This window comes from Odontesthes bonariensis, chromosome 6 (assembly GCF_027942865.1).
Source record: "Odontesthes bonariensis isolate fOdoBon6 chromosome 6, fOdoBon6.hap1, whole genome shotgun sequence".
Taxonomy (NCBI): Eukaryota; Metazoa; Chordata; class Actinopteri; order Atheriniformes; family Atherinopsidae; genus Odontesthes; species Odontesthes bonariensis.
The window spans coordinates 28,035,759-28,062,590 of record NC_134511.1 but is presented as its reverse complement, the minus strand read 5'-3'; the positions used below and the strand labels follow the sequence as shown (position 1 = coordinate 28,062,590).

The 26,832-nt window shown below is 43.4% G+C and overlaps 1 protein-coding gene across 1 annotated transcript in view; it reads right to left on the bottom strand.

The window, feature by feature from the left end:
- Positions 1-972: 972 nt before the first annotated feature.
- Positions 973-26,832, bottom strand: part of LOC142382400 (ectonucleoside triphosphate diphosphohydrolase 2-like) — a 41,702-nt gene continuing 15,842 nt past the window's right edge. The window contains exons 5-9 of the mRNA XM_075468200.1: positions 11,379-11,606; positions 9,531-9,803; positions 3,330-3,449; positions 3,059-3,193; positions 973-2,919 (exon numbers count right to left, since the gene is read on the bottom strand). Of these exons, the coding sequence (XP_075324315.1) occupies positions 2,725-2,919; positions 3,059-3,193; positions 3,330-3,449; positions 9,531-9,803; positions 11,379-11,606 (951 nt within the window). The 3' untranslated portion in view covers positions 973-2,724. The remainder of the gene's footprint in view (positions 2,920-3,058; positions 3,194-3,329; positions 3,450-9,530; positions 9,804-11,378; positions 11,607-26,832) is intronic.

Here is a 26,832-nt window from a genome sequence, read left to right as displayed (position 1 = left end):
GGTTTAAAACGAAAAAAGGAAAAAGGACAGCTACTTCCGTTTTTCGTTTTTTCGTTTTGACAGAAAAACGGATTATACTTTAGTACCCGGACCGATTTATTGGTGGGTTTTCAATAAAGATCCTCGTGACTCTGCATTGTTTTTTATCTGATCTGGTTTGGTTGTGTTTTGCAGTTTCCAATCAGTTTTCACCTGTCAAAAACTGATTGAAGTCATAGTATAGTTACTGGGAGGTTATTTCTGCCTAAATATGACTTGATCTCATTCTGGAGCTTCATGATATAAAGATATGAGCACACAGGACGGCTTTTAACTCTTTTAAAGGACCATTACAACAGAAAATGGGCTTCTTCACCCGCCAAAATTTGATTGAAGGCCAAATAGTTACTTTGCGGTGTTCGTGATGAGAGGTTGTCAGCAGAAAATGAGACGGGTATGGCAATTTATAAGACTTTCGTATTTCTAAGCGGGATTTAGAGCCATTTGACGCATGCAAAAAGTGAGGTTTAAGATGTTTCACTTGAGCGCCTTGAAAACAACGAGCGTATTTTAAGCATAGCCCCGCTAAGTAGATCCACCGCTTTTTGTCCATTTCACTGCGACCTACCAATGCAGATCCAGCGGGATATGCTGGATGTCAGCGAATATTTCCGAACAACAGTCCAGTCTTCTTAAAGGCAATAGAACATGTCACGATGAGTGAAACATGATACTGTTGACCGCTGGATGGATGCTATTTGTTTGCTGATGTGCAGTATTTCAACATTTAGAATCTGTACGTACCTACATATGCCAGCAGGGGGCAATACAAACTTTAAAAAAAAAAAAAAGATTAATCAAATAGATACTGGGTTGTCAAAAAAGTTTGTTTAGAAGCGCTTCCTGGACTCAAAAAAAGTTTGGTTGAGGTGCTCTTTGGATAGGGAAAAACTGAAGATGCAGAAACGGAAGGAAATCCAAGGCACTCTCCTATAGAGAAAGTTAAAAAGCCTTTATTGTGATGGCTTGGTCATACTAGACATTTAAAAGACCCCAACGCGTTTCGGCAGTCATGCCTTCTTCAGGGAGTCAAACCCAACATTTAGAGTCTGCACGTACCTACATATGCCAGCAGGGGGCAATACAAACTTTAAAAAAAAAAAAGACTAATCAAATACAGTAGATACTGGGTTGTGTTTGTGGAGCAACTATGAATTACCAAGAGAAAGAGGTTTGTTCAAAGTATCCAGTTCATGATGTTAAGACTGTCAGAAGAACAGCCAAATGATTCAAATGTATGGTCTGTTTATTATGATCGAAATGTGTTTGTTTCTCCGTTGTAAAAATGTAAAATAAAAACTTTATACCGATGGATCTGCAATGAAAGGTCACCGTGAAACAGTGCTCCCCAGGATCTGAGTCTCTGCGAAACGGTACAAATCTCTGGACGTGTAGTAGTCAGCGTGCATCCTACAAACTGTGTCAAACAGGAAAAATATATAAAGAGTACAAGTCAAGGGATGTGAATGATATGCACACATTGCAGCGTCATCAAACATATTCCTTAAAAGCTGCTGTATCAAGAATTAATAATCAAACCTTTCAAAAGAATGTAACTGTGGAACATTTTCTTGTTCATATTTTAATCACATATATATGATTAATAATGAGCGTATAATATTTACATGCTACACAAAATTTATGATCACATTAAGTCAGCAGGTAAAAACTCAGCCCATTTTAAAATGTCTGTGTACGTTACAGTAGGCCTATTTGTTACTGTCAAAGACATCATATGTAATATAAACATAAAGAAAGTCGTTTTTTTTCACGACAAAAATTAAGCGCTGCAAAAAGAAACCTTATGTTATAAGTTGGACTTTACACTCTCAGTAGTAATTCCGTGGTACAAGCACACTTATGGCGCATTTCCACTAGCTCGGCAGGGCTCGATACGGCTCGGCACGGCTCGGTTTGGTTGTGTTTCCATTTACAACCGAGTATCACTTCGTGCCTCCTCGACGTGGGCAGGGTCGTCGTAACACGGCTGCGCGACCAGAACAACAACGACAACATACGAGGAGGATAGCATGGAGGACATCGAGGCGCTCGTGTTGCTGCTCACCCTGTGGCTTTTTGTCGCACAGAAGGCAAGAGTAGAGAGCCAGAGAAGACTCCTGGCCGCCAGACAAAACAGTATTGAAAAGTGACAACACTCATCGGCCAATCAGTGGAAGGCAGTCGGCTGACGTCACGTTTTAGTAATGCTTCGGCCCGCTTGGAACCAGGGCTGAGGTGATACGGAATATCTACCCGGTTGCAGGTACTGCGTGCTAGTGGAAACACGCAATAGCGCGCCGAGCCGAGCCGAGCCGAGCCGAAGCGAGCTAGTGGAAAAGCGCCATTAGTCGGTACCGAGATTTCAGCCAGAGCGCTTCTTTTCTTTCGTGTGGACGGTGCGGAGGTTGGGTGGAGCTGGAGTGGACACCATTGGCCACTTTTCAATCTCAGCGATCCTGGGAAGTTGAGGACTCATTAGAACGTAAATATGTGCGATCTTTATCAATTCGTAGAACTGTATTATTACTGTATATCTTCTAAGGCACGTGTTCTATTATAACTATCATTCATTTGGAACGTTTGCAATAAAAAAAATTCTTATTAAGTTTAATTTTACAAAAATTGCTACTCAATTCCCACAAGCAATGCGAAAATTTGGACATGGAAAACTGCCCAGGTATATTTCTAATACATGCTAGGGGAAAAGTAGATCACCAACAACCATCCCAAAGTGAAGATGATAAGGGTGATGAAGAGAAAGAGGGTGCCAGCCCAGGGCCCTGAGGGCAGAGCGTTCATCACTCCAAGACTCTCTGCTGGCACTCCATTGCTCACATTCAGCATGTATCCCAAAGCCCAGCCTACAGATGCTCCTCCTGCCTGTAGACACACAAGAGGTCCAGTAAAATTACATGACACAATGAGCAAACAGTGCAGCAGATGTTGACAGTTTTTCAGTAGACTTAAAATTCTAAAAAAAATTAATAATCCAGATGTGTTTATTCCCCTCACGCCTTACCTTCTTCTGAAATGAGATGGATGGAAAGGAAACTTCATCGAAATGGTAGCCGTGAGTTAAGAGGACCTGAATGAAATTGGATACGGCGCAGATATTCTTCATGTATTTCTCTGACTGATTTGTCTTTTCCATTATCTGGGAGTGGAAATGCAGTGGGTCAGTATTTTTACTTTTCTTACTCAAATCCTTTTGCACAGTCCTTAACATACCCAGGGAACACACATTTAGACTGATATCTATATCGGGGCGGCAGTGTTGTGCTGGAGATTACCTCAAAGATGGTCATGTTGCAGATGGTCCGGATTGCTTCCACTGTTTGATTGGGAGACATGATGGATATCTTGGTGAGGCGGGTGATATAGTTGTGATTGAAGAAAAAAGCAGAGAATGCCTGTGGACAAGAGAGGACACTGTGATAACTGGAAGCTATCTGAGCCTCTGTGGTCTGTGGACAAGCACCTGAGCTTGATTGTATACTATCTGTAATTAATTGTAACTGTCAGTATTAATCAATCTGTACATAGAAATTGGATGAAGCTATCAGGCTTGAAAAATGAAGCCACCCTTTTTCTTCTTCTTCTTCTTCTTCTTCTTCCTACTTCCTGCTTCTGAAGAGTGCAGACGTGTCTCTGCTTCCTCCTGCTGCTTACTGCTTTATTCGCTTTTTAATCAATAACTTTTTCTTGTAATTGTAAACGGTGTTAGCCCTTACAAAGAGAATCGGACAGAACAATGTCTCCTAACCCTGCAGTATCAGTGAGCTGCACAGAGTGTGAGCGACTCTCTGTGAAGATAACACAGCTCGAGAAGAGGATTGAAACGCTGCATGACATTTGTAACAACGAGGAATTTATTGACTATTATAGCTCCTGTGCAGGCTGTGGAGCCTTCATGTGCCAAAGGACTAACTCAGATCTTTCTACATGGGATCACAGCTGATGTGGAATCTCACACTGCAGACCTGGCTGACACACTTCCCTGGATGTGTCCAAATGACACTGGAATATCTGGTGAAGCTCCCAAACCGGACGGTCCGACTGATATCTCCCACTGGAACAGTGTTGGTGCCAAACCAAAGTCATCAACCCCAGCTAGGATTGATGATGAATGTAATGCCAAAATAAATGAAAACAAGAGAAATGGCCCCAAACCTCAGCCAAGGGCTGACCAGATTATCAGGAGAAGCCCAAATCCCACAACCAAGGTGAGGACTACAGAAGCGATCGACACCTCCACACAAAAAGCAATAGACACCATTCTGATCAGGGACTCTATGACACAGTGTCAGAATGGCAAAGACGGAAAATATAACTTTTTCTGATACATCAGTCAGGGAAGTGATAGATATTTTGCCGACCATTCTGTCTACTCATCCAGATGGCATGAGGATCATTGTCCACACAGGGTCTTTTGATATTTTGAGAAGGAAGACTGGCTCTGAGATCCTGAAGAAAGACTTTTCTCTGCTGTTGGAGAGACTGTGTCACTATAGAGCTCACCGTGTCTCCATTTCTGGCCCCATTCCTACTGTGGGTAATGGAATTGAACTTTTCAGCAGAGTTTTTGGCCTAAACACATGGTTGTCAAATGCATGCATCGTCCATAGGATTAAGTTCATTGATAACTTTAATATCTTTTGGAACTGTAAAGAGCGTTTCAGACCTGATGGCGTGCATCCGAATCGAACTGGATGCAGATTACTTGGTGCACACTTACCGGTACGTCATGCTGTTGGGACGGCAAACCCAAACATGACTGTACAGATTAGAGTGAAGGACACAGCAGCGAGGTAAACAACCCCCAGCCCTCCCCCTCACCAGACCCTTTACTCCACATCACCCAAGGTCTCCAAAGGATGTCTCTATCCCAGCCAGGACTCCAGCGACCACCATCAACCAAGAAACGCAGGGCACCCCCTCCTCCTCCTCTTACATCATCTGTCCTGGCAGAGCAGGACACAAGGGGATGTGCAGGATGTTCAAGGAGCAGCAGAACATCCAGAGTTCAAAACAAAGATAGCACAGTTCAAAACAAAGATACCATGCCATGATGCGTTCAGGGTCCCTGCTATAGTAGTCCTACTACTGACAGCTGTTCTGAGAACAAGCTGGGACCCAATAGGATTCCTTTATTAGTTAGTAAAAGAAGGAATCGAAAACAGTCAACTTGCTGGGTGTATCTATCTAATCTGTTAACGGTACCACGTACAACTCAGAATACAACAAAGACCAGTGTAAACTCCACAAAGCTAGCCTTAGTTAATATTAGATCTCTGTCCAATAAGTCACTGTTAGATAATGACTTAATAATTTCACACAATTTAGATTTTCTTTTTCTGACAGAAACATGGTTAACAGAGAGCACAAGTGCTACTGTTCTTAATGAAACAGCCCCCCCAAATTTTAGTTTTGTGGATGAATGCCGAAATGGAAGGAAAGGTGGGGGGGGATCTCATTTGGTGAATTCACTTCTTTTGAATATCTTAGTTTTATTTTAAAGGGTGTTCCTAAAATCCTGTTCTTAATCATTTACAGATCTCCAGGATACTGTGCAAGTTTTATTGATGAATTTTCTGAATTATTGTATTGTTATTTCGACTGATTTTAACCATTTTATCTTGACCGGGGATTTTAACATTCACATAGATAATATGTTGGATGGTAATGCCAAAGAATTTTCTTCTGTGCTGGACATGTTTGGTTTGTGGCAACATGTAACAGAACCTACCCACCTTCGAGGTCACATTCTGGACCTGGTCATTTCTAAAGGTGTTGATATTTCTTCTGTTGTGGTTATTGACTTGGCCTTGTCAGACCATTTTTGTATTTTATTTGATTTATTGATCACTCCGAATGTTCAAACAACCAGCTTCTCAGTTAGGAAGAGGTACATCAATGAGAAAGCAAGTGCTCAGTTTATGGAGGCAATAGCTATGTTACCAACAATGAGCGCAGAGTCGGTTGAAGGACTGCTGGATCATTTCAACTTAAGAATTTTGAATGTAATGGAAGCTGTTGCACCGATAAGAATTAGCACTTTGAGCAAACAGAAAACACCATGGAGAAACACCACTATGGTCAAAAACCTGAAAAGAGAATGCAGGAAAGCTGAACATAAGTGGAGGAAAACAAAGCTTCAGATTCACTATGAGCTGTACAAACAAAGCCTGCGTAGTTATAACAATGAGCTGTGCAAGGTCAGACAGCTGCATTTATCTGAAATGATGTCACACCGCGGTGAGGTCAAGTGGGTTTTTTGTCTCGTCTCTTATTTTGAAAGATTAACTCCCCTCTCGTTTCAGGTCACTTGCCCTTCCTTGCTCTTCCTCTTGTGTTCCAGTCTCATTGTCGCATGAATGATTCCACCTGTTCCCTGTTAACCCTGTGTGTATAAGAGTTGACGTCTCCCCTTGTCTTGTGCCAGTGTGTCGTATCTGTTGTCCCCAACGTGCTTCACTTTCGCCTTCGTAAAAACCATAGTCCATGTACCAAGCCATAGTTCTGACCATTTCCTCGCTAAAGAGAGTTTTGTTTTTGTAATCATAGCCTTGATAATGAGTAATTTAAGTTTGATAGCGTTTTTGCTTTTTCCTCCCAGTGGAGTGATCTTTTGTTTCAAGGAAAGTTTCATACTCTAGTGCCTTCTATTTTTAAAGGAGAGGTTTTTTTGTTTTCCTCCACAGCAGGAGTGATTATTATTTTGATAAATTTTCATAGATATACTTCTCTCATTCTGGGAGAAGTATATATTATTATTGATAACTTCTATAGTCCTCTTTGTTCTCTCTTGGAGAGTTTTTGGACAACGCTCTTCCTCCAAATAAAGCTTCGAATTAACATCACCTGCTCCTGTGTCCTGCATTCCTCTGGGTGTGACAAATGATTAATAAAAATGTCAACAATTCTTGAACTCTGTTTGCTATGGTTGAAAAACTCACAAATCTTCCTAAACAGTCAAACCCAGACCTCCTCTCCACAGAGAAATGAAAACGAATTTGCCAACTTTTTTAGCCAAAAAATCAAAACAATTAGACAAAACATTCACACAGCAAAGACAAACAAGAAAACTAATCTGTGTCTAAAACCTAGAAATAACTCTGATGTTATGTCACAATTTAATATTGTTGATTTAAAAATCCTAGAGGAAACAGTTCGGCATCTGAAATCAACAACTTGCACTCTGGACATAATACCATCCGACTTTTTAAAAACTGTTTTTACCTCAGTAGAAAGTGATCTCTTACAAATAGTTAACAGCTCACTGGCATCAGGCATTTTTCCCAATTCACTAAAAACAGCTGCCATTAAGCCACTCCTAAAGAAAAGAACTCTAGACCCCTTTATGATGAACAACTACAGACATCATCACAGCTCTGGTCAAAGTGTTAAACGACATCAGGTTGAATGCTGATTCTGCTAATGTTTCAGTCCTGGTCCTGTTGGACCTCAGAGCTGCGTTTGATACTGTAGATCACCGAATCCTGTTGCACAGGCTGGAAAACTGGGTTGGACTTTCTGGAGCGGTCCTTAACTGGTTCAGGTCCTACTTAGAATGCCGGAGTTATTTTGTTACATTTGGCAGCAATGAATCTGAGCGTGTGGCTGACCCCTGGGGGTCTCCACAAGTCATGGCCAAGTCATGGTCATGACCTCTTCTATTTAACTTGTATATGCTCCCTTTGGGCCAGATATTGCAGAACTTTAACATCAATTATCACAGTTATTCAGACGATACACAACTTTATGTTTCTCTGTCACCAGACAACTGCAGCCCAGCAGACGTACTGTGTCAGAGTCTGGAGGAAATAAACACCTGGATGAGAGAGAATTTTCTACAATTAAATTAAGACAAAACTGAGATCAATCTGTTTGGTAGCAAAGAGAAAAGGGTCAGCGTTGGTAAATATCTTGAGACTCGGGCACTTACAATCACTGACCAAGTTCGTAACCTCGGAGTGTTGATAGACTCAGATCTGACTTTCAGCAGCCACATCAAAGCTGTCTCCAAGGCAGCTTTTTACCATCTCAGAAACATCAACAAAATTAAAAGTTTCCTCTTCCAAAAAGACCAGGAGAAACTCATCCATGCATTCATCTCCAGTAGACTCGATTACTGTAATGCTCTTTTAACTGGACTTCCCAAAAAGAGCATTAAACATCTGCAGCTCATCCAGAACGCTGCTGCTAGAGTTTTAACCAGGACAAAGAGATCTGAACACATCACACCAGTGAAAAGCCTGCTGATGGTTTACAAATCCCAGAACGGTTTAGGCCCAAAATACATCTGTGATATGTTCAGAGAATATAAACCAAGCAGAGCTCTTAGATCCAAGGACTCAGGTCAGCTGGTCCAGTCCAGAGTCCAGACTAAACATGGAGAGGCAGCATTTAGCTGTTATGCTGCAAACAAGTGGAACAAACTGCCAGTGGAGATTAAACTTTCATCAAATGTAGACACTTTTAAATCCAGGTTAAAAACATTTCTTTTCTCATGTGTCTATGCATGAAATCTGCACGATATCTTGTAATTTATTTGGACTGTTGCTTGTTTTGAAATTCATTTAAATTGTTTTATTTGTTTCTCTTTATATTCTTTTATGTGTTTTTAATGCCTTTCCACTCCCTGCTGCAATGCTTTTATTTTATGTAAAGCACTTTGAATTGTTTTGTACTATACAAATAAATTTGATTTGATTTGATTCTTTTTTTTCTAGAAAAAGTTGCTTCAGTAAAACTTTCACAGTTTATAAATGGTAAATGGACTGTACTTGTATAGCGCTTTTCTAGTCTAGCTGACCACTCAAAGCGCTTCTAACACTACATGCCACATTCAGCCATTCACACACATTCATACGGCACATCTACATCTATACATATTACGTTCTTTCTAGTCATTCACACACACAACGATGGAAGCATTGGCAACGTGGGGTTCAGTGTCTTGCCCAAGGACACTTTGACAAGTAGCCCAGGGAAGCCAGAATCAAACCACCGACCTTCCGATTGGTGGGCGACTGCTCTTCCTCCTGAGCTACAGCCGTCCATTATAGTCTCAGTCAATAGTTTTAGGTTTTCTTTAATACAGCATGATGTCCATTCAGTAAATTGCACTACTGTTTAGTGTAAAACAGATGATAAAGCAGGGTGTGGGGCTCCTATTTGACTGACAAGCCACTACTCAGTAGGCACCCACAGATTCCACAATAGTCAAATTCCACAATCAATCAAATCCTTCACATGGTTGAATCATCTTGTTTCAACCCAAAAAGCAAGTGCCATTGACTAAATCCAAGTCTTCAAAACAGTGGTCCACAAACTATCAGATGATGTCACATTCACTGTTTATGCACAGCCCATGCAAAAAACAAAACAAACGGCAAAACACTGAATCTAAAAGTATGGCAATTTTTTTTTTAACAATTCCATTACTATACTTTAGGTTGTTGCTGACTGTATCTAAAAGACTATCTCACCATGAAGCTTCCTCTGACACTCGGCTGGAAGACCCCATCAAAGGAACACTTTGAGTAGGAGCAGTTCCCAAAGGAGAAGATCTTCTTTACATTGTTCAGACACATCTGATAATCCCCTGTTCCCACCACTGTTACATTCTCACGAGGGTCAAACTTGGCTGGTCTGTATTTCTCCGTACACGGAGAATCAAAGACATCTTTCCCCAGATTGATTGATGTTGTGAACCTTTGGGGATAGCAGGGGTGGTTCACTTTGGGCTTCACACCTCTAGTCTGAAAGTGGAAAAAAAGATCAAAGTATTATAAAAAAAACTGATCTATAACTTCAATTACATTAAAGCAAGCTTCTACTCTAAAATCCCCTTTGAAACCTTAGGCTTTCTCTCCATGAACTTAAGGGACCTGGGGTCTGGTCTAACAGCGTTTTTTGCTTAGGACAGTTCCAAACTGAGAGAAATTATCTGAAACTATCTAATCAGCAGTAATGATAAGAGCCGTTCAAATTGTGAGGAAAGGAACTTCACTGCTTCCCTTATTATTTCTTTTAGCATAAGAAACACTGGTTCATCCCTCACAAAAGAAAGAATTTCAGTCTGTCCAACAATTGTGATTTGCATATATAAGTAAGAGGACAGGAGGATGAGTGAGACCAGTCTGTGAAAACAATGTCTTTCACTTTTTTGCCTTTTCCTTTCCTTTTTAGATGGCTAAAATAGAAATTAATATTTTATCATGGCATGATATAGCCTCTATGTAACAATGTGGCGAGACCACATAAAATAAAATACTGAAAGTACTTTTTATGGAGTATCTATTGCACATTTGTACTTTAAGTGCAGCAGACCAACATCACAGCTTAGTGTAAGAGTGATCAGTTTCTCATTGCAGCATGGTAATCTTTTTCATCTTTCATTAACCTCATCATGTTTTTGATAACAACATTAAGGAAAAGATCTTAGGAAAAGGTGATAATTCATTTTGACTATTCATCCGCACCCCTGGAGAGGTTAGCCTGAATAACTGATTGGAGGCCGTTCCAAAAGGGTTGGTGATGGGTGAGACTTGCTTGTCAAGACTTTAGAACATGTTTTACCTTATTTGTGATACTTTTGGACAGAGCCATGCTTTTCATATCGAAAAGAGTATCAAGCTACCCCCTTGAGCAAGCTTTGTGAAAATTTTGTTCAAGCATCTTTTTTTGCCAAGTGTACTGCAGCAAATCAGTGCAATTCTAAGATCACCAGAAGTGCTGTTATTGATATGATCTTGGTTATTCAAAAGCACCTGTCTCGTCTATAGATCTCTGAACGGGCTGGCACCACTGCCCCTGGGTAACTTAATTAAACAGAAAAACAGGGTGACAATGACAAGATCAGCCATCAGGGGGGACTGTGAGGTACAATTTAGGAGAACAGCATTTGCACAGAAGGTCCTATCAGTCTTTGGTTGCTCTACATGGAACACAGTTCCGTTGGCCATAAGGGAAAATTCAACATATGTAGCTTTTAAGAAACAACTAAAAACATGGCTTACAGATAACAAGACTGTAAACATGAATGGGTAGTTTTAGTTTTAGTTTTAGTTCTAGTTTTATCTTGTGATGTGGTTAAGTGATATGGAATGTTGTACGTTTTGTTTTCTTGTTTCCTGTTTTTGTCTTTGTCTTGTCTTGATTTTAGTGTGAACAGCAGGACTGCAGATGGAAATTAGCCTTGGAGCTAAATCTGGCATATTTACATTTTATGTTTATTAAATGCAGAGTCCTGTCACAAATAAACAAATAACTAACTAACTTAGCAGAATAATCAGACATAAATTGAAACTTTAAATGCTTTTCAAAAACAATACCTTGATAAGATGAGCCAGCAGTTTCCTGAGGAACTGGTCTTGGCCATAGCACAGAAAGCTCTGGGTGTATAATCTGTAGATTTGTCCGAAAAGCTTCAGCACCATCACATTACTCTCGTTCTCCACACTTTCAGAGGTCTCAAAAGTAATCTGAGTGGAAGCTCCACCCAAATCCAAAGCTCCAATTGCCTCTCTGCCCGGATTCAGCCAATATCCAACAAAACCATACTGAATAACAAAAAAAAGCAGATAAAGACAAGCAGTAAGAAATAGCATTTTAGATTAATGTTGGACAAGACATTCTAAACAATTTATGTTTTTAAAGCCCTAGGAGAAAGCCTTACATATATAAACATATATATTATATTGTATGATATTAAAATGGGTGACTCAAAACAATGCAGGTGACCCTGTGACACAAACAGGTCAAAATTCACAATTCACTCTTCCAGGAGAATATACCTAGATTATGAATGTTCAAGAAGTTTCATCTGATGCCACCACTGCAAATAGGAATCCCTTCCAGTACACTTATGCTGAAAGCAAACTGGTTTACAGTGCAATTACCTCTGTTCTTGAATGTTTTCATCAAACATCATCTTTTACAGTAATATGAAATTGAACTTTTTCAATGTAAATCAAAGTTAAGTTTCTGTTTAAAACCTCGTTCTGTTTCACTGCTCCTGTATAAACACTAAAAGCTTTCCCCAGTTTGCATCATGAATTGATGGGTTAGGATATAACGTTGTCCTATTTTTCAATTTCTTAAGCATAAATCTTATCAGTGTTGTTATTAATTTTAGTCTCATGATATCGCAGTGGACTGGCGACCTGTCTAGAGTGTACCCTGCCTATCGCTCAGTGGTAGCTGGGATAGGCTACAGCCCAACCGTAACCCTGAATTGGATTAAGCGGGTATAGAAAATGGATGGATGTTATTTTAGCATCCATTTCTAAGTTTAAACTCTGCCAATAATAATTGTAGGTCAGAAAAAAAAGCCAGTCTGTGTGGCTCTCAATTTTTTTTGTCATTTATATGATTATATGTCATTTTTAATTTTTAGTTTTTATCTAAACATTTTTAGTTATTTTTATTAATATGCTTTTTATATATATTTTGTTTTATTTTTTGAAAATGTGCAGTACTACTAGAGCAGTGTACACAAGAGAAGAACTGTTGGCACTGTCAAGGATTGGACGAGGAATTAAACATCCAATTCTGACCGAGCTTAAAAAGCTGTACCAGGGATGCAGAGGTGGAGCGAAACTAACGGCAAAAAGGCACAACAGGAGGTGGACGTACAAACCTTTTCTGCCCTCGGTGATTATGGGAAACACTAACTCACTACCAAACAAGTGTGATGAGCTAGAGGCGCTTGTGCGGAACCAACAGCTGTATAAAGGCTCTAGCATGGTTGTTGCGTTGGCTCGCTTGAGCAGTGTTGATGACGTCACGATTTTGTGCCAGCTATTTATAGTGGCGCGAGTCGATGCGCCAGTAGTTGCAATCTTCTCTGTCACAGAGGTGTCGCTGCTACGTGAAGGTCACCGTTAACTACTCTACGTCGAAAGTTGAGAAGAAAACAATGCCCCTATCAAGAGCAGGAACACTGTCATCAATGATACTGCTGCAGTATCTGGAAGATGAAATGCTTAGAACCTTGCTGGCGAAAAGAAGACGAAAGAGAAGATGGGATATTCGCCCTCCGCACGAGGACCGACGTGAACTGGGTGAATTCACTGTCCTCGTTAAACCAATGAGTCTCTGCCCTCTTCTTTGCTTTCACGTATCTGTCCCGTAGCTTCTTCCACACTCTCTTACAGAACTCTCTCTCTTTCCCCAAAGTTCTGCCAATCTCTGTCCATGAGTTTTGGGAGTTTACGTGGTCCCTGTGCTGGTTCACTGCAGTGTCGTACAGGTGCCTGTAAAAACGCACCTCCTCACTGAGCCTGGTCTCAAATTGGTCCATCCGGTTTGTCGTTCTCAGCGCACGCAAAGTTACAAAATTCGACTGGTGCACGACAATCCGCCTTTTCATGGCGCGTGCCAGGCCTGAAATGTCATTTTGACGTCACGGGCCACCCGCGCCGCGAGTGACGCGTCAACTATAAATCCAGCTTAAGGAGAACAGTTTGATCTGTCTGTCTGAGTGCTGGCTGAACGACAACACACTAGACTCATGTGTGGACATTCCCGGCTTCACAGCCGTACGAGCAGATCGTGACCTGAGTACGAGCGGCGGTAAGCGGAAAGGCGGGGGTGTTATCCTGTTTTTTTAATCAGAGATGACCGTTAAGGAGAGGGTTTGTTGTCCAGATATCCAACAGCTGTCAGTTGGTTTCCGTGCGTTGAGGAGGAAATTGTATTCTGTTTTGGAAAACAATAAACATCCTCTCCACAGCATCCTGGCAGGACAGAGGAGCAGCTGCAGTGAGAGGCTCATCTGTCTGCGATGCAGGACTGAGAGGTTCAGGAGGTCCTTTGTTCCCACAGCCATAAGGCTTTTTAACAGTGACTACTGAGTTCTTCTCAAATTGATTGACTGATTTTTTAAATGTATTTATTTAGTCATTTATCATCATTATTATTATTAGGGACCGAGCAGTGAAACTGCAAGGACCCTATTGTATCTGTAAGGATTATTAGGGACCGAGCAGTGAAACTGCAAGGACCCTATTGTATCTGTAAGGTTTATTATTATTATTAGGGACCGAGCAGTGAAACTGCAAGGACCCTATTGTATCTGTAAGGTTTATTAGGGACCGAGCAGTGAAACTGCAAGGACCCTATTGTATCTGTAAGGTTTATTATTATTATTATTATTATTCTTTCTTATTCTTTGCAAAAGGTATGCGAAAACTCAGGAAATTTTGCGAGCGCCACGTGCCGGTCGACGACATGAAAGAATCTAAACTTTATATTTTTGGGAGTCGCTCATTGGCTCTGTAGCGCCCCCTACGATGCTTAAAAATGGTGCCCGCAATGGGATTAGTTTCGCGTGGGACAACGAAATTCGGTACACTCATTCAACATGCCAAGACGCACAAAAAAGTCTCTTGCCGCCATGGTCCCACGTCCACAGGAAGTCGACCATTTTGGATGGAAAGTGCGTTTTCGTGCCATTTTTGACCGATTCCACACCTTGTATAAGATCAAACTCTTCCTACACATTTAATACTACAGACCTCAAACTTGGCCAGGTTACTCTTAAGACATGGGGGGGGAAATTCATGGAGAAACTTTTTCAAAACTTAAAGGGCGTGGGCGTGGCAACTCCTCAAAGTTCGATGACTCGCCATCACTCGCCACAACAAATGAAGTCGCTTTTAACTCCCACATACATTATCCAATCTGTCCCAAACTTCATACGGTGAATGCTGGACCCAGCCTGAACGCGTACATATTATCATAACGACATCCACCTATAGCGCCACCTACTGGTGATCGGAAACGTCTTTTTTTTCAACAACTCGCATTTGATCCAACTCCTCTTACAGATTTTATGGTAACAGCTCCAAACTTGGCCAGATTACTCTTTAGCAAGGGGGGAAGAAAAATCTTGAGAAACTTTTCCAAACTCTGAACGGTGTGGGCGTGTTCAGGCGGTGAAAATCGTGTGATGGCGTTTGTGATTTGAAAGCCTTATCATCATCGCAAAGTCATGAAACTTGGTACACACGTCCGCCTTGTCGACCTCGTACGTATGTAAAGAGTATTGTGTGTGGGCGGTGCTAAATGGCTCAGTGGCGCCCCCTAGAAATTTTCATAAAACCACTCCGCATTGGGGTTTTTATGTGCTCGTACGTACGCAGAGGATATCGTGCGTGTGGGCAGAGCTACAGCCCCAGCGTCCAGCGCATGCCCCAACATACGCACATCCCAACGTACGCACACTCGGTCCCGCTCACAGCTGCTTGCAGCTTTCTAGTTATTATTCTTTCTTTCTTATTCTTTGCAAAAGGTATGCGAAAACTCAGGAAATTTTGCGAGCGCCATGTGCCGGTCGACGACATGAAAGAATCTAAACTTTATATTTTTGGGAGTCGCTCATTGGCTCTGTAGCGCCCCCTACGATGCTTAAAAATTGTCCCCGCAATAGGATTAGTTTCGCGTGGGACGACGAAATTCGGTACACTCATTTATCATGCCAAGACGCACAAAAAAGTCTCTTGCCGCCATGGTCCCACGTCCACAGGAAGTCGGCCATTTTGGATGGAAAGTGCGTTTTCGTGCCATTTTTGACCGATTCCACACCTTGTATAAGATCGAACTTGTCCTACAGATTTAATGCTACAGACTTCAAACTTGGCCAGGTTACTCTTAAGACATGGAGGGAAAAATTCATTGGCCAACTTTTTCAAAACTTAAAGGGCGTGGCCGTGGCGACGCCTCAAAGTTTGATGACTCGCCATCACTCGCCACGAAAAATGAAGTCGCTTATAACTCCCACATACATTATCCAATCTGTCCCAAACTTCATACGGTGAATGCTGGACCCAGACTGAAAGCTCACATATAAAATAGTGACATCCACCTATAGCGCCACCTGCTGGTGGATGGAAATGTCTTTTTTTTTCCACACCTCGCATTTGATCGAACTCCTCCTACATATTTAATGCAAAAACCTTCAAACTTGGCCAGGTTGCTCTTATGACATGGGCCGAAAAAATCATTGGCCAACTTTTTCAAAACTTAAAGGGCGTGGCCGTGGCAACACCTCAAAGTTATGACTCGCCATAAAAAATCTAGTCGCTTATAACTCCCACAAACATTATCCCATCTGTCCCAAACTTCATACGGTGAATGCTGGACCCAGCCTGAACGTGCACATATAAAAAAGTGATATCCACCTACAGCGCCACCTGCTGGTGGTTGGAAATTTCTTTTTTTTTCCACACCTCTTATTTGATCCAACTCCTCCTACAGATTTCATGCTACAAGCTTCAAACTTGGCCAGGTTACTCTTAAGACATGGGGAGAAAAAATCATTGGCCAACTTTTTCAAACCTCAAAGGGCGTGGCCGTGGCGACGCCTCAAATTTATGACGCGCCATAAAAAATTAAGTCGCTTATAACTCCCACATACATTATCCAATCTGTCCCAAACTTCATACGGTGAATGCTGGACCCAGCCTGAACGTGCACATATAAAAAAGTGATATCCACCTACAGCGCCACCTAATGGTGGTTGGAAACTTCATTTTTTTCCACACCTCTTATTTGATCAAACTCCTACTACATATTTCATGCTAAAATCTTCAAACTTGGCCAGGTTACTCTTAAGACATGAGGGCAAAACTTCATGGAGAAACTTTTCCAAACTCTGAACGGTGTGGGCGTGGCCAGAGGTGAAAATCGTGTGATGGCGTTTGCAATATGGAAGCCTTATCATCATCGCAAAGTCATGAAACTTGGTACTCACGTCCACCCTGACGACCTCGTACGTATGTAAAGGTTATTGTGTGTGGGCGGATCAAAATGGCTCAGTGGCGCCCCCTAGAAATTTTCAAAAACCCCTATGCATTGGGGTTATTGTGTGCTCGTACGTACGCAATGGGAATCGTGCGTGTGGGTAGAGCTGCGCGACTACGGCGTCCAGCACATGCCCAACGTGCGCACATCCCAACGTGCGCACATCCCAACGTACGCACACTCGGTCCCGCTCACAGCTGCTTGCAGCTTTCTAGTTCTTTCTTTCTTTCTTTCTTATTCTTTGCAAAAGGTATGCGAAAACTCAGGAAATTTTGCGAGCGCCACATGCCGGTCGACGACATGAAAGAATCTAAACTTTATATTTTTGGTAGTCGCTCATTGACTCTGTAGCGCCCCCTACAATGCTTAAAAATGGTCCCCGCAATAGGATTAGTTTCGCGTGGGACGACAAAATTCGGTACACTCATTCATCATGCCCAGACGCAAAAAAAAGTCTCATGCCGCCATGGTCCCACGTACACAGGAAGGCGGCCATTTTGGATGGAAAGTGCGTTTTCGTGCCATTTTTGACCGATTCCACGCCTTGCTTAAGATCGAACTTGTCCTACAGATTTAATGCTACAGACTTGAAACTTGGCCAGGTTACTCTTAAGAGATGGGGGGAAAAATTCATGGAGAAACTTTTTCAAAACTTAAAGGGCGTGGGCGTGGCAACGCCTCAAAGTTCGATGACTCGCCATCACTCGCCACAAAAAATGAAGTCGCTTATAACTCCCACATACATTATCCAGTCTGTCCGAAACTTCTTACGGTGAATGCTGGACCCAGCCTGAACGCGTACATATTATCATATTGACATCCACCTATAGCGCCACCTGCTGGTGGTCGGAAATGTCTTTTTTTTTCCACACCTCGCATTTGATCGAACTACTCCTACAGATTTAATGCTAAAAGCTTCAAACTTGGCCAGATTACTCTTAAGACATGGGGGGGGGGGAATTCATGGAGAAACTTTTTCAAACCTTAAAGGGCGTGGCCTGGCGACGCCTCAAAGTTATGACTTGCCATGAAGAATTAAGTCGCTTATAACTCCCACAAACATTATCCAATCTGTCCCAAACTTCATACGTTGATTTCTGGACCCAGCCTGAACGTGCACACATAAAATAGTGACAACCACATATAGCGCCACCTGCTGGTCGTTGGAAACGTCTCTTTTTTTCCACAACTCATATTTTATCGAACTCCTCCTACATATTGAATGCTACAAGCTTCAAACTTGGCCAGGTTATTCTTAAGACATGGAGGAAATTAATCATGGAGAAACTTTTTAAAACTCTGAACGGTGTGGGCGTGGCCAGGCGGTGAAAATCGTGTGATGGCGTTTGTGATTTGAAAGCCTTATCACCATTGCAAGATCATGAAACTTGGCACACACGTCCACCCTGACCACCTCGTGTGTATGTAAAGGGTTTCGTTTGTGGGCGGAGCAAAATGGTTCAGTGGCGCCCCCTAAAAATTTCCAAAAACCCCTCCGCATTGGGGTTATTATGTGCTCGTACGTACGCAGAGGGTATCGTGCGGGTGGGCGGAGCTGCGCGACTACGGAGTCCAGCGCATGCCACAACGTGCGCACATCCAACGTACGCACACCTCGGTCCCGCTCACAGCTGCTTGCAGCTTTCTAGTTATTATTCTTTCTTTCTTATTCTTTGCAAAAGGTATGCGAAAACTCAGGAAATTTTGCGAGCGCCATCTGCCAGTCGACGACATGAAAGAATCTAAACTTTATATTTTTGGTAGTCGCTCATTGGCTCTGTAGCGCCCCCTACGATGGTTAAAAATTGTCCCCGCAATAGGATTAGTTTCGCGTGGGATGACGAAATTCGGTACACTCGTTCATCATGCCAAGACGCACAAAAAAGTCTCAGGCCGCCATGGTCCCACGTACACAGGAAGGCGGCCATTTTGGATGGAAAGTGCGTTTTCGTGCCATTTTTGGCCGATTCCACGCCTTGCTTAAGATCGAACTTGTCCTACAGATTTCATGCTACAGACTTCAAACTTGGCCAGGTTACTCTTAAGACATGGGGGGGGAAATTCATGGAGAAACTTTTTCAAAACTTAAAGGGCGTGGGCGTGGCAACTCCTCAAAGTTCGATGACTCGCCATCACTCGCCACAACAAATTAAGTTGCTTATAACTCCCACATACATTATCCAATCTGTCCCAAACTTCATACGGTGAATGCTGGACCTAGCCTGAACGCATACATATTATCATAACGACATCTACCTATAGCGCCACCTGCTGGTGGTCGGAAACATCTCTTTTTTTCCACATCTCGCATTTGATCGAACTCGTCCTACAGATTTAATGCTACAAGCTTCAAACTTGGCCAGATTACTCTTAAGACATGGGGGGAAAGAGTCATGGAGAAACTTTTTCAAACCTCAAAGGGCGTGGCCGTGGCGACGCCTCAAAGTTATGACTCGCCATGAAGAATTAAGTCGCTTATAACTTCCACACTCATTATCCAATCTGTCCCAAACTTCACACGGTGAATGCTGGACTCAGCCTGAACGCGTACATATTATCATAGTGACATCCTCCTATAGCGCCACCTGCTGGTGGTCGGAAATGTCATTTTTTGCCACACCTCACATTTTATAAAACTCCTCCTACAGATTTAATGCTACAAGCTTCAAACTTAGCCAGGTTACTCTTAAGACATGGGGGCAAATATTCATGGAGAAACTTTTCCAAACTCTGAACAATTCGGGCGTGGTCAGGCGGTGAAAAACGTGTGATGGTGTTTGTGATTTGAAAGCCTTATCATCATCACAACGTCATGAAACTTGGCACACACGTCCATCCTGAACACCTCGTACGTATGTGAAGGGTATCGTGTGTGGGCGGAGCAAAGTGGCTCAGTGGCGCCCCCTAGGGTACTTAAAAATGGTCCACACATTGGGGTTAGTTTTGCGTGGGACGACGAAATTCGGTACACTCATTCATCATGCCCAGACGCACAAAAAAGTCTCATGCCGCCATGGTCCCACGTCCACAGGAAGTCGGCCATTTTGGATGGAAAGTGCGTTTTCGTGCCATTTTTGACCGATTCTACACCTTGTATAAGATCGAACTTGTCCTACAGATTTAATGCTACAGACTTCAAACTTGGCCAGGCTACTCTTAAGACATGGGGGGAAAAATTCATGGAGAAACTTTTTCAAACCTCAAAGGGCGTGGGCGTGGCGACGCCTCAAAGTTCTATGACTCGCCATCACTCGCCACAACAAATTAAGTTGCTTATAACTCCCACATACATTATCCAATCTGTCCCAAACTTCATACGGTGAATGCTGGACCCAGCCTGAACGCGTACATATTATCATAGTGACATCCACCCATAGCGCCACCTGCTGGTGGTTGGAAACATCTTTTTTTTTCACACCTCGCATTTGATCAAACTCCTCCTACATATTTAATGGTAAAATCTTCAAACTTGGCCAGGTTACTCTTAAGCTAGGGGGGAAGAAAACTCTTGAGAAGCTTTTCCAAACTCTGAACGGTGTGGGCGTGGCCAGGCGTTGACAATCGTGTGATGGCGATTGTGATTTGAAAGCCTTATCATCATCGCAACTTAATGAAACTTGGCACACACGTCCACCCTGATGACCTCGTTCGTATGTGAAGGGTATCGTGTGTGGGCTGAGCAAAATGGCTCAGTGGCGCCCCCTAGAAATTTTCAAAAACCCCTCCGCATTGGAGTTATTATGTCCTCGTACGTACGCAGAGGGTATCGTGCGTGTGGGCAGAGCTGCGGCTCCAGCGTCCAGCGCATGCCCCAACGTGCGCATATCCCAACGTACGCACACCTCGGTCCCGCTCACAGCTGCTTGCAGCTTTCTAGTTATTATTATTCTTTCTTATTCTTTGCAAAAGGTATGCGAAAACTCAGGAAATTTTGCGAGCACCACCTGCCAGTCGACGACATGAAAGAATCTAAACTTTATATTTTTGGTAGTCGCTCATTGGCTCTGTAGCGCCCCCTACGATGGTTAAAAATTGTCTCCGCAATAGGATTAGTTTCGCGTGGGATGACGAAATTCGGTACACTCGTTCATCATGCCAAGACGCACAAAAAAGTCTCAGGCCGCCATGGTCCCACGTACACAGGAAGGCGGCCATTTTGGATGGAAAGTGCGTTTTCGTGCCATTTTTGGCCGATTCCACGCCTTGCTTAAGATCGAACTTGTCCTACAGATTTCATGCTACAGACTTCAAACTTGGCCAGGTTACTCTTAAGACATGGGGGGGGAAATTCATGGAGAAACTTTTTCAAAACTTAAAGGGCGTGGGCGTGGCAACTCCTCAAAGTTCGATGACTCGCCATCACTCGCCACAACAAATTAAGTCGCTTATAACTCCCACATACATTATCCAATCTGTCCCAAACTTCATACGGTGAATGCTGGACCTAGCCTGAACGCATACATATTATCATAACGACATCTACCTATAGCGCCACCTGCTGGTGGTCGGAAACATCTCTTTTTTTCCACATCTCGCATTTGATCGAACTCGTCCTACAGATTTAATGCTACAAGCTTCAAACTTGGCCAGATTACTCTTAAGACATGGGGGGAAAGAGTCATGGAGAAACTTTTTCAAACCTCAAAGGGCGTGGCCGTGGCGACGCCTCAAAGTTATGACTCGCCATGAAGAATTAAGTCGCTTATAACTTCCACACTCATTATCCAATCTGTCCCAAACTTCACACGGTGAATGCTGGACTCAGCCTGAACGCGTACATATTATCATAGTGACATCCTCCTATAGCGCCACCTGCTGGTGGTCGGAAATGTCATTTTTTGCCACACCTCACATTTTATAAAACTCCTCCTACAGATTTAATGCTACAAGCTTCAAACTTAGCCAGGTTACTCTTAAGACATGGGGGCAAATATTCATGGAGAAACTTTTCCAAACTCTGAACAATTCGGGCGTGGTCAGGCGGTGAAAAACGTGTGATGGTGTTTGTGATTTGAAAGCCTTATCATCATCACAACGTCATGAAACTTGGCACACACGTCCATCCTGAACACCTCGTACGTATGTGAAGGGTATCGTGTGTGGGCGGAGCAAAGTGGCTCAGTGGCGCCCCCTAGGGTACTTAAAAATGGTCCACACATTGGGGTTAGTTTTGCGTGGGACGACGAAATTCGGTACACTCATTCATCATGCCCAGACGCACAAAAAAGTCTCATGCCGCCATGGTCCCACGTCCACAGGAAGTCGGCCATTTTGGATGGAAAGTGCGTTTTCGTGCCATTTTTGACCGATTCTACACCTTGTATAAGATCGAACTTGTCCTACAGATTTAATGCTACAGACTTCAAACTTGGCCAGGCTACTCTTAAGACATGGGGGGAAAAATTCATGGAGAAACTTTTTCAAACCTCAAAGGGCGTGGGCGTGGCGACGCCTCAAAGTTCTATGACTCGCCATCACTCGCCACAACAAATTAAGTTGCTTATAACTCCCACATACATTATCCAATCTGTCCCAAACTTCATACGGTGAATGCTGGACCCAGCCTGAACGCGTACATATTATCATAGTGACATCCACCCATAGCGCCACCTGCTGGTGGTTGGAAACATCTTTTTTTTTCACACCTCGCATTTGATCAAACTCCTCCTACATATTTAATGGTAAAATCTTCAAACTTGGCCAGGTTACTCTTAAGCTAGGGGGGAAGAAAACTCTTGAGAAGCTTTTCCAAACTCTGAACGGTGTGGGCGTGGCCAGGCGTTGACAATCGTGTGATGGCGATTGTGATTTGAAAGCCTTATCATCATCGCAACTTAATGAAACTTGGCACACACGTCCACCCTGATGACCTCGTTCGTATGTGAAGGGTATCGTGTGTGGGCTGAGCAAAATGGCTCAGTGGCGCCCCCTAGAAATTTTCAAAAACCCCTCCGCATTGGAGTTATTATGTCCTCGTACGTACGCAGAGGGTATCGTGCGTGTGGGCAGAGCTGCGGCTCCAGCGTCCAGCGCATGCCCCAACGTGCGCATATCCCAACGTACGCACACCTCGGTCCCGCTCACAGCTGCTTGCAGCTTTCTAGTTATTATTATTCTTTCTTATTCTTTGCAAAAGGTATGCGAAAACTCAGGAAATTTTGCGAGCACCACCTGCCAGTCGACGACATGAAAGAATCTAAACTTTATATTTTTGGGAGTCGCTCATTGGCTCTGTAGCGCCCCCTACGATGCTTAAAAATTGTCCCCGCAATAGGATTAGTTTCGCGTGGGACGACGAAATTCGGTACACTCATTCATCATGCCAAGACGCACAAAAAAGTCTCAGGCCGCCATGGTCCCACGTCCACAGGAAGTCGGCCATTTTGGATGGAAAGTGCGTTTTCGTGCCATTTTTGACCGATTCTACACCTTGTATAAGATCGAACTTGTCCTACAGATTTAATGCTACAGACTTCAAACTTGGCCAGGCTACTCTTAAGACATGGGGGGAAAAATTCATGGAGAAACTTTTTCAAACCTCAAAGGGCGTGGGCGTGGCGACGCCTCAAAGTTCTATGACTCGCCATCACTCGCCACAACAAATTAAGTTGCTTATAACTCCCACATACATTATCCAATCTGTCCCAAACTTCATACGGTGAATGCTGGACCCAGCCTGAACGCGTACATATTATCATAGTGACATCCACCCATAGCGCCACCTGCTGGTGGTTGGAAACATCTTTTTTTTTCACACCTCGCATTTGATCAAACTCCTCCTACATATTTAATGGTAAAATCTTCAAACTTGGCCAGGTTACTCTTAAGCTAGGGGGGAAGAAAACTCTTGAGAAGCTTTTCCAAACTCTGAACGGTGTGGGCGTGGCCAGGCGTTGACAATCGTGTGATGGCGATTGTGATTTGAAAGCCTTATCATCATCGCAACTTAATGAAACTTGGCACACACGTCCACCCTGATGACCTCGTTCGTATGTGAAGGGTATCGTGTGTGGGCTGAGCAAAATGGCTCAGTGGCGCCCCCTAGAAATTTTCAAAAACCCCTCCGCATTGGAGTTATTATGTCCTCGTACGTACGCAGAGGGTATCGTGCGTGTGGGCAGAGCTGCGGCTCCAGCGTCCAGCGCATGCCCCAACGTGCGCATATCCCAACGTACGCACACCTCGGTCCCGCTCACAGCTGCTTGCAGCTTTCTAGTTATTATTATTCTTTCTTATTCTTTGCAAAAGGTATGCGAAAACTCAGGAAATTTTGCGAGCACCACCTGCCAGTCGACGACATGAAAGAATCTAAACTTTATATTTTTGGGAGTCGCTCATTGGCTCTGTAGCGCCCCCTACGATGCTTAAAAATTGTCCCCGCAATAGGATTAGTTTCGCGTGGGACGACGAAATTCGGTACACTCATTCATCATGCCAAGACGCACAAAAAAGTCTCAGGCCGCCATGGTCCCACGTCCACAGGAAGTCGGCCATTTTGGATGGAAAGTGCGTTTTCGTGCCATTTTTGACCGATTCCACACCTTGTATAAGATCGAACTTGTCCTACAGATTTAATGCTACAGACTTGAAACTTGGCCAGGTTACTCTTAAGACATGGGGGGGGAAATTCATGGAGAAACTTTTTCAAAACTTAAAGGGCGTGGGCGTGGCAACTCCTCAAAGTTCGATGACTCGCCATCACTCGCCACAACAAATTAAGTCGCTTATAACTCCCACATACATTATCCAATCTGTCCCAAACTTCATACGGTGAATGCTGGACCTAGCCTGAACGCATACATATTATCATAACGACATCTACCTATAGCGCCACCTGCTGGTGGTCGGAAACATCTCTTTTTTTCCACATCTCGCATTTGATCGAACTCGTCCTACAGATTTAATGCTACAAGCTTCAAACTTGGCCAGATTACTCTTAAGACATGGGGGGAAAGAGTCATGGAGAAACTTTTTCAAACCTCAAAGGGCGTGGCCGTGGCGACGCCTCAAAGTTATGACTCGCCATGAAGAATTAAGTCGCTTATAACTTCCACACTCATTATCCAATCTGTCCCAAACTTCACACGGTGAATGCTGGACTCAGCCTGAACGCGTACATATTATCATAGTGACATCCTCCTATAGCGCCACCTGCTGGTGGTCGGAAATGTCATTTTTTGCCACACCTCACATTTTATAAAACTCCTCCTACAGATTTAATGCTACAAGCTTCAAACTTAGCCAGGTTACTCTTAAGACATGGGGGCAAATATTCATGGAGAAACTTTTCCAAACTCTGAACAATTCGGGCGTGGTCAGGCGGTGAAAAACGTGTGATGGTGTTTGTGATTTGAAAGCCTTATCATCATCACAACGTCATGAAACTTGGCACACACGTCCATCCTGAACACCTCGTACGTATGTGAAGGGTATCGTGTGTGGGCGGAGCAAAGTGGCTCAGTGGCGCCCCCTAGGGTACTTAAAAATGGTCCACACATTGGGGTTAGTTTTGCGTGGGACGACGAAATTCGGTACACTCATTCATCATGCCCAGACGCACAAAAAAGTCTCATGCCGCCATGGTCCCACGTCCACAGGAAGTCGGCCATTTTGGATGGAAAGTGCGTTTTCGTGCCATTTTTGACCGATTCTACACCTTGTATAAGATCGAACTTGTCCTACAGATTTAATGCTACAGACTTCAAACTTGGCCAGGCTACTCTTAAGACATGGGGGGAAAAATTCATGGAGAAACTTTTTCAAACCTCAAAGGGCGTGGGCGTGGCGACGCCTCAAAGTTCTATGACTCGCCATCACTCGCCACAACAAATTAAGTTGCTTATAACTCCCACATACATTATCCAATCTGTCCCAAACTTCATACGGTGAATGCTGGACCCAGCCTGAACGCGTACATATTATCATAGTGACATCCACCCATAGCGCCACCTGCTGGTGGTTGGAAACATCTTTTTTTTTCACACCTCGCATTTGATCAAACTCCTCCTACATATTTAATGGTAAAATCTTCAAACTTGGCCAGGTTACTCTTAAGCTAGGGGGGAAGAAAACTCTTGAGAAGCTTTTCCAAACTCTGAACGGTGTGGGCGTGGCCAGGCGTTGACAATCGTGTGATGGCGATTGTGATTTGAAAGCCTTATCATCATCGCAACTTAATGAAACTTGGCACACACGTCCACCCTGATGACCTCGTTCGTATGTGAAGGGTATCGTGTGTGGGCTGAGCAAAATGGCTCAGTGGCGCCCCCTAGAAATTTTCAAAAACCCCTCCGCATTGGAGTTATTATGTCCTCGTACGTACGCAGAGGGTATCGTGTGTGTGGGCAGAGCTGCGGCTCCAGCGTCCAGCGCATGCCCCAACGTGCGCATATCCCAACGTACGCACACCTCGGTCCCGCTCACAGCTGCTTGCAGCTTTCTAGTTAGGCCCGAGCAGCTAAGCGCTGCGAAGGCCTATTGTATCTGCAAGATTTCACTATTATTTTTTTTATTCCGGCTTCTTACTTCTTCTCCACGCGGTATCGCGAATGGGGAGGCCTGAACGTATTCGAAAACTCACCAAACTTTGCCCAAAATTGTCCCCCGCGTGAAACTACATGTTTTTAATGTACTCGAAAGTGGGCGTCGCCGAACTGCTCTATAGCGCCACCTAACGTGAGATAGCCCGAACCGTACGTCGTAGAGATCTGAAACTCGGTACGTATGTAGATCGCCTCTCATCAAGAACAAAAGTCTCTTGGAGGTATGCTCTAAAACGTACAAGGAGGCGGCCATTTTGGGTCAAAGGGCAAATTTTGGCCATTTTTCATATTTACACACCTCGCAGGAAAATTTTCACGCCCCAGGGATTTTGAGCTACGGACTTCATCTTTGGTCAGTATGCAGTTAAGGGATGGGGGCACAAAAGTTATCAGAAGACTTGAGTTTTTGAGCATGTTTAGGGGGCTTGGCCAAGCGGCG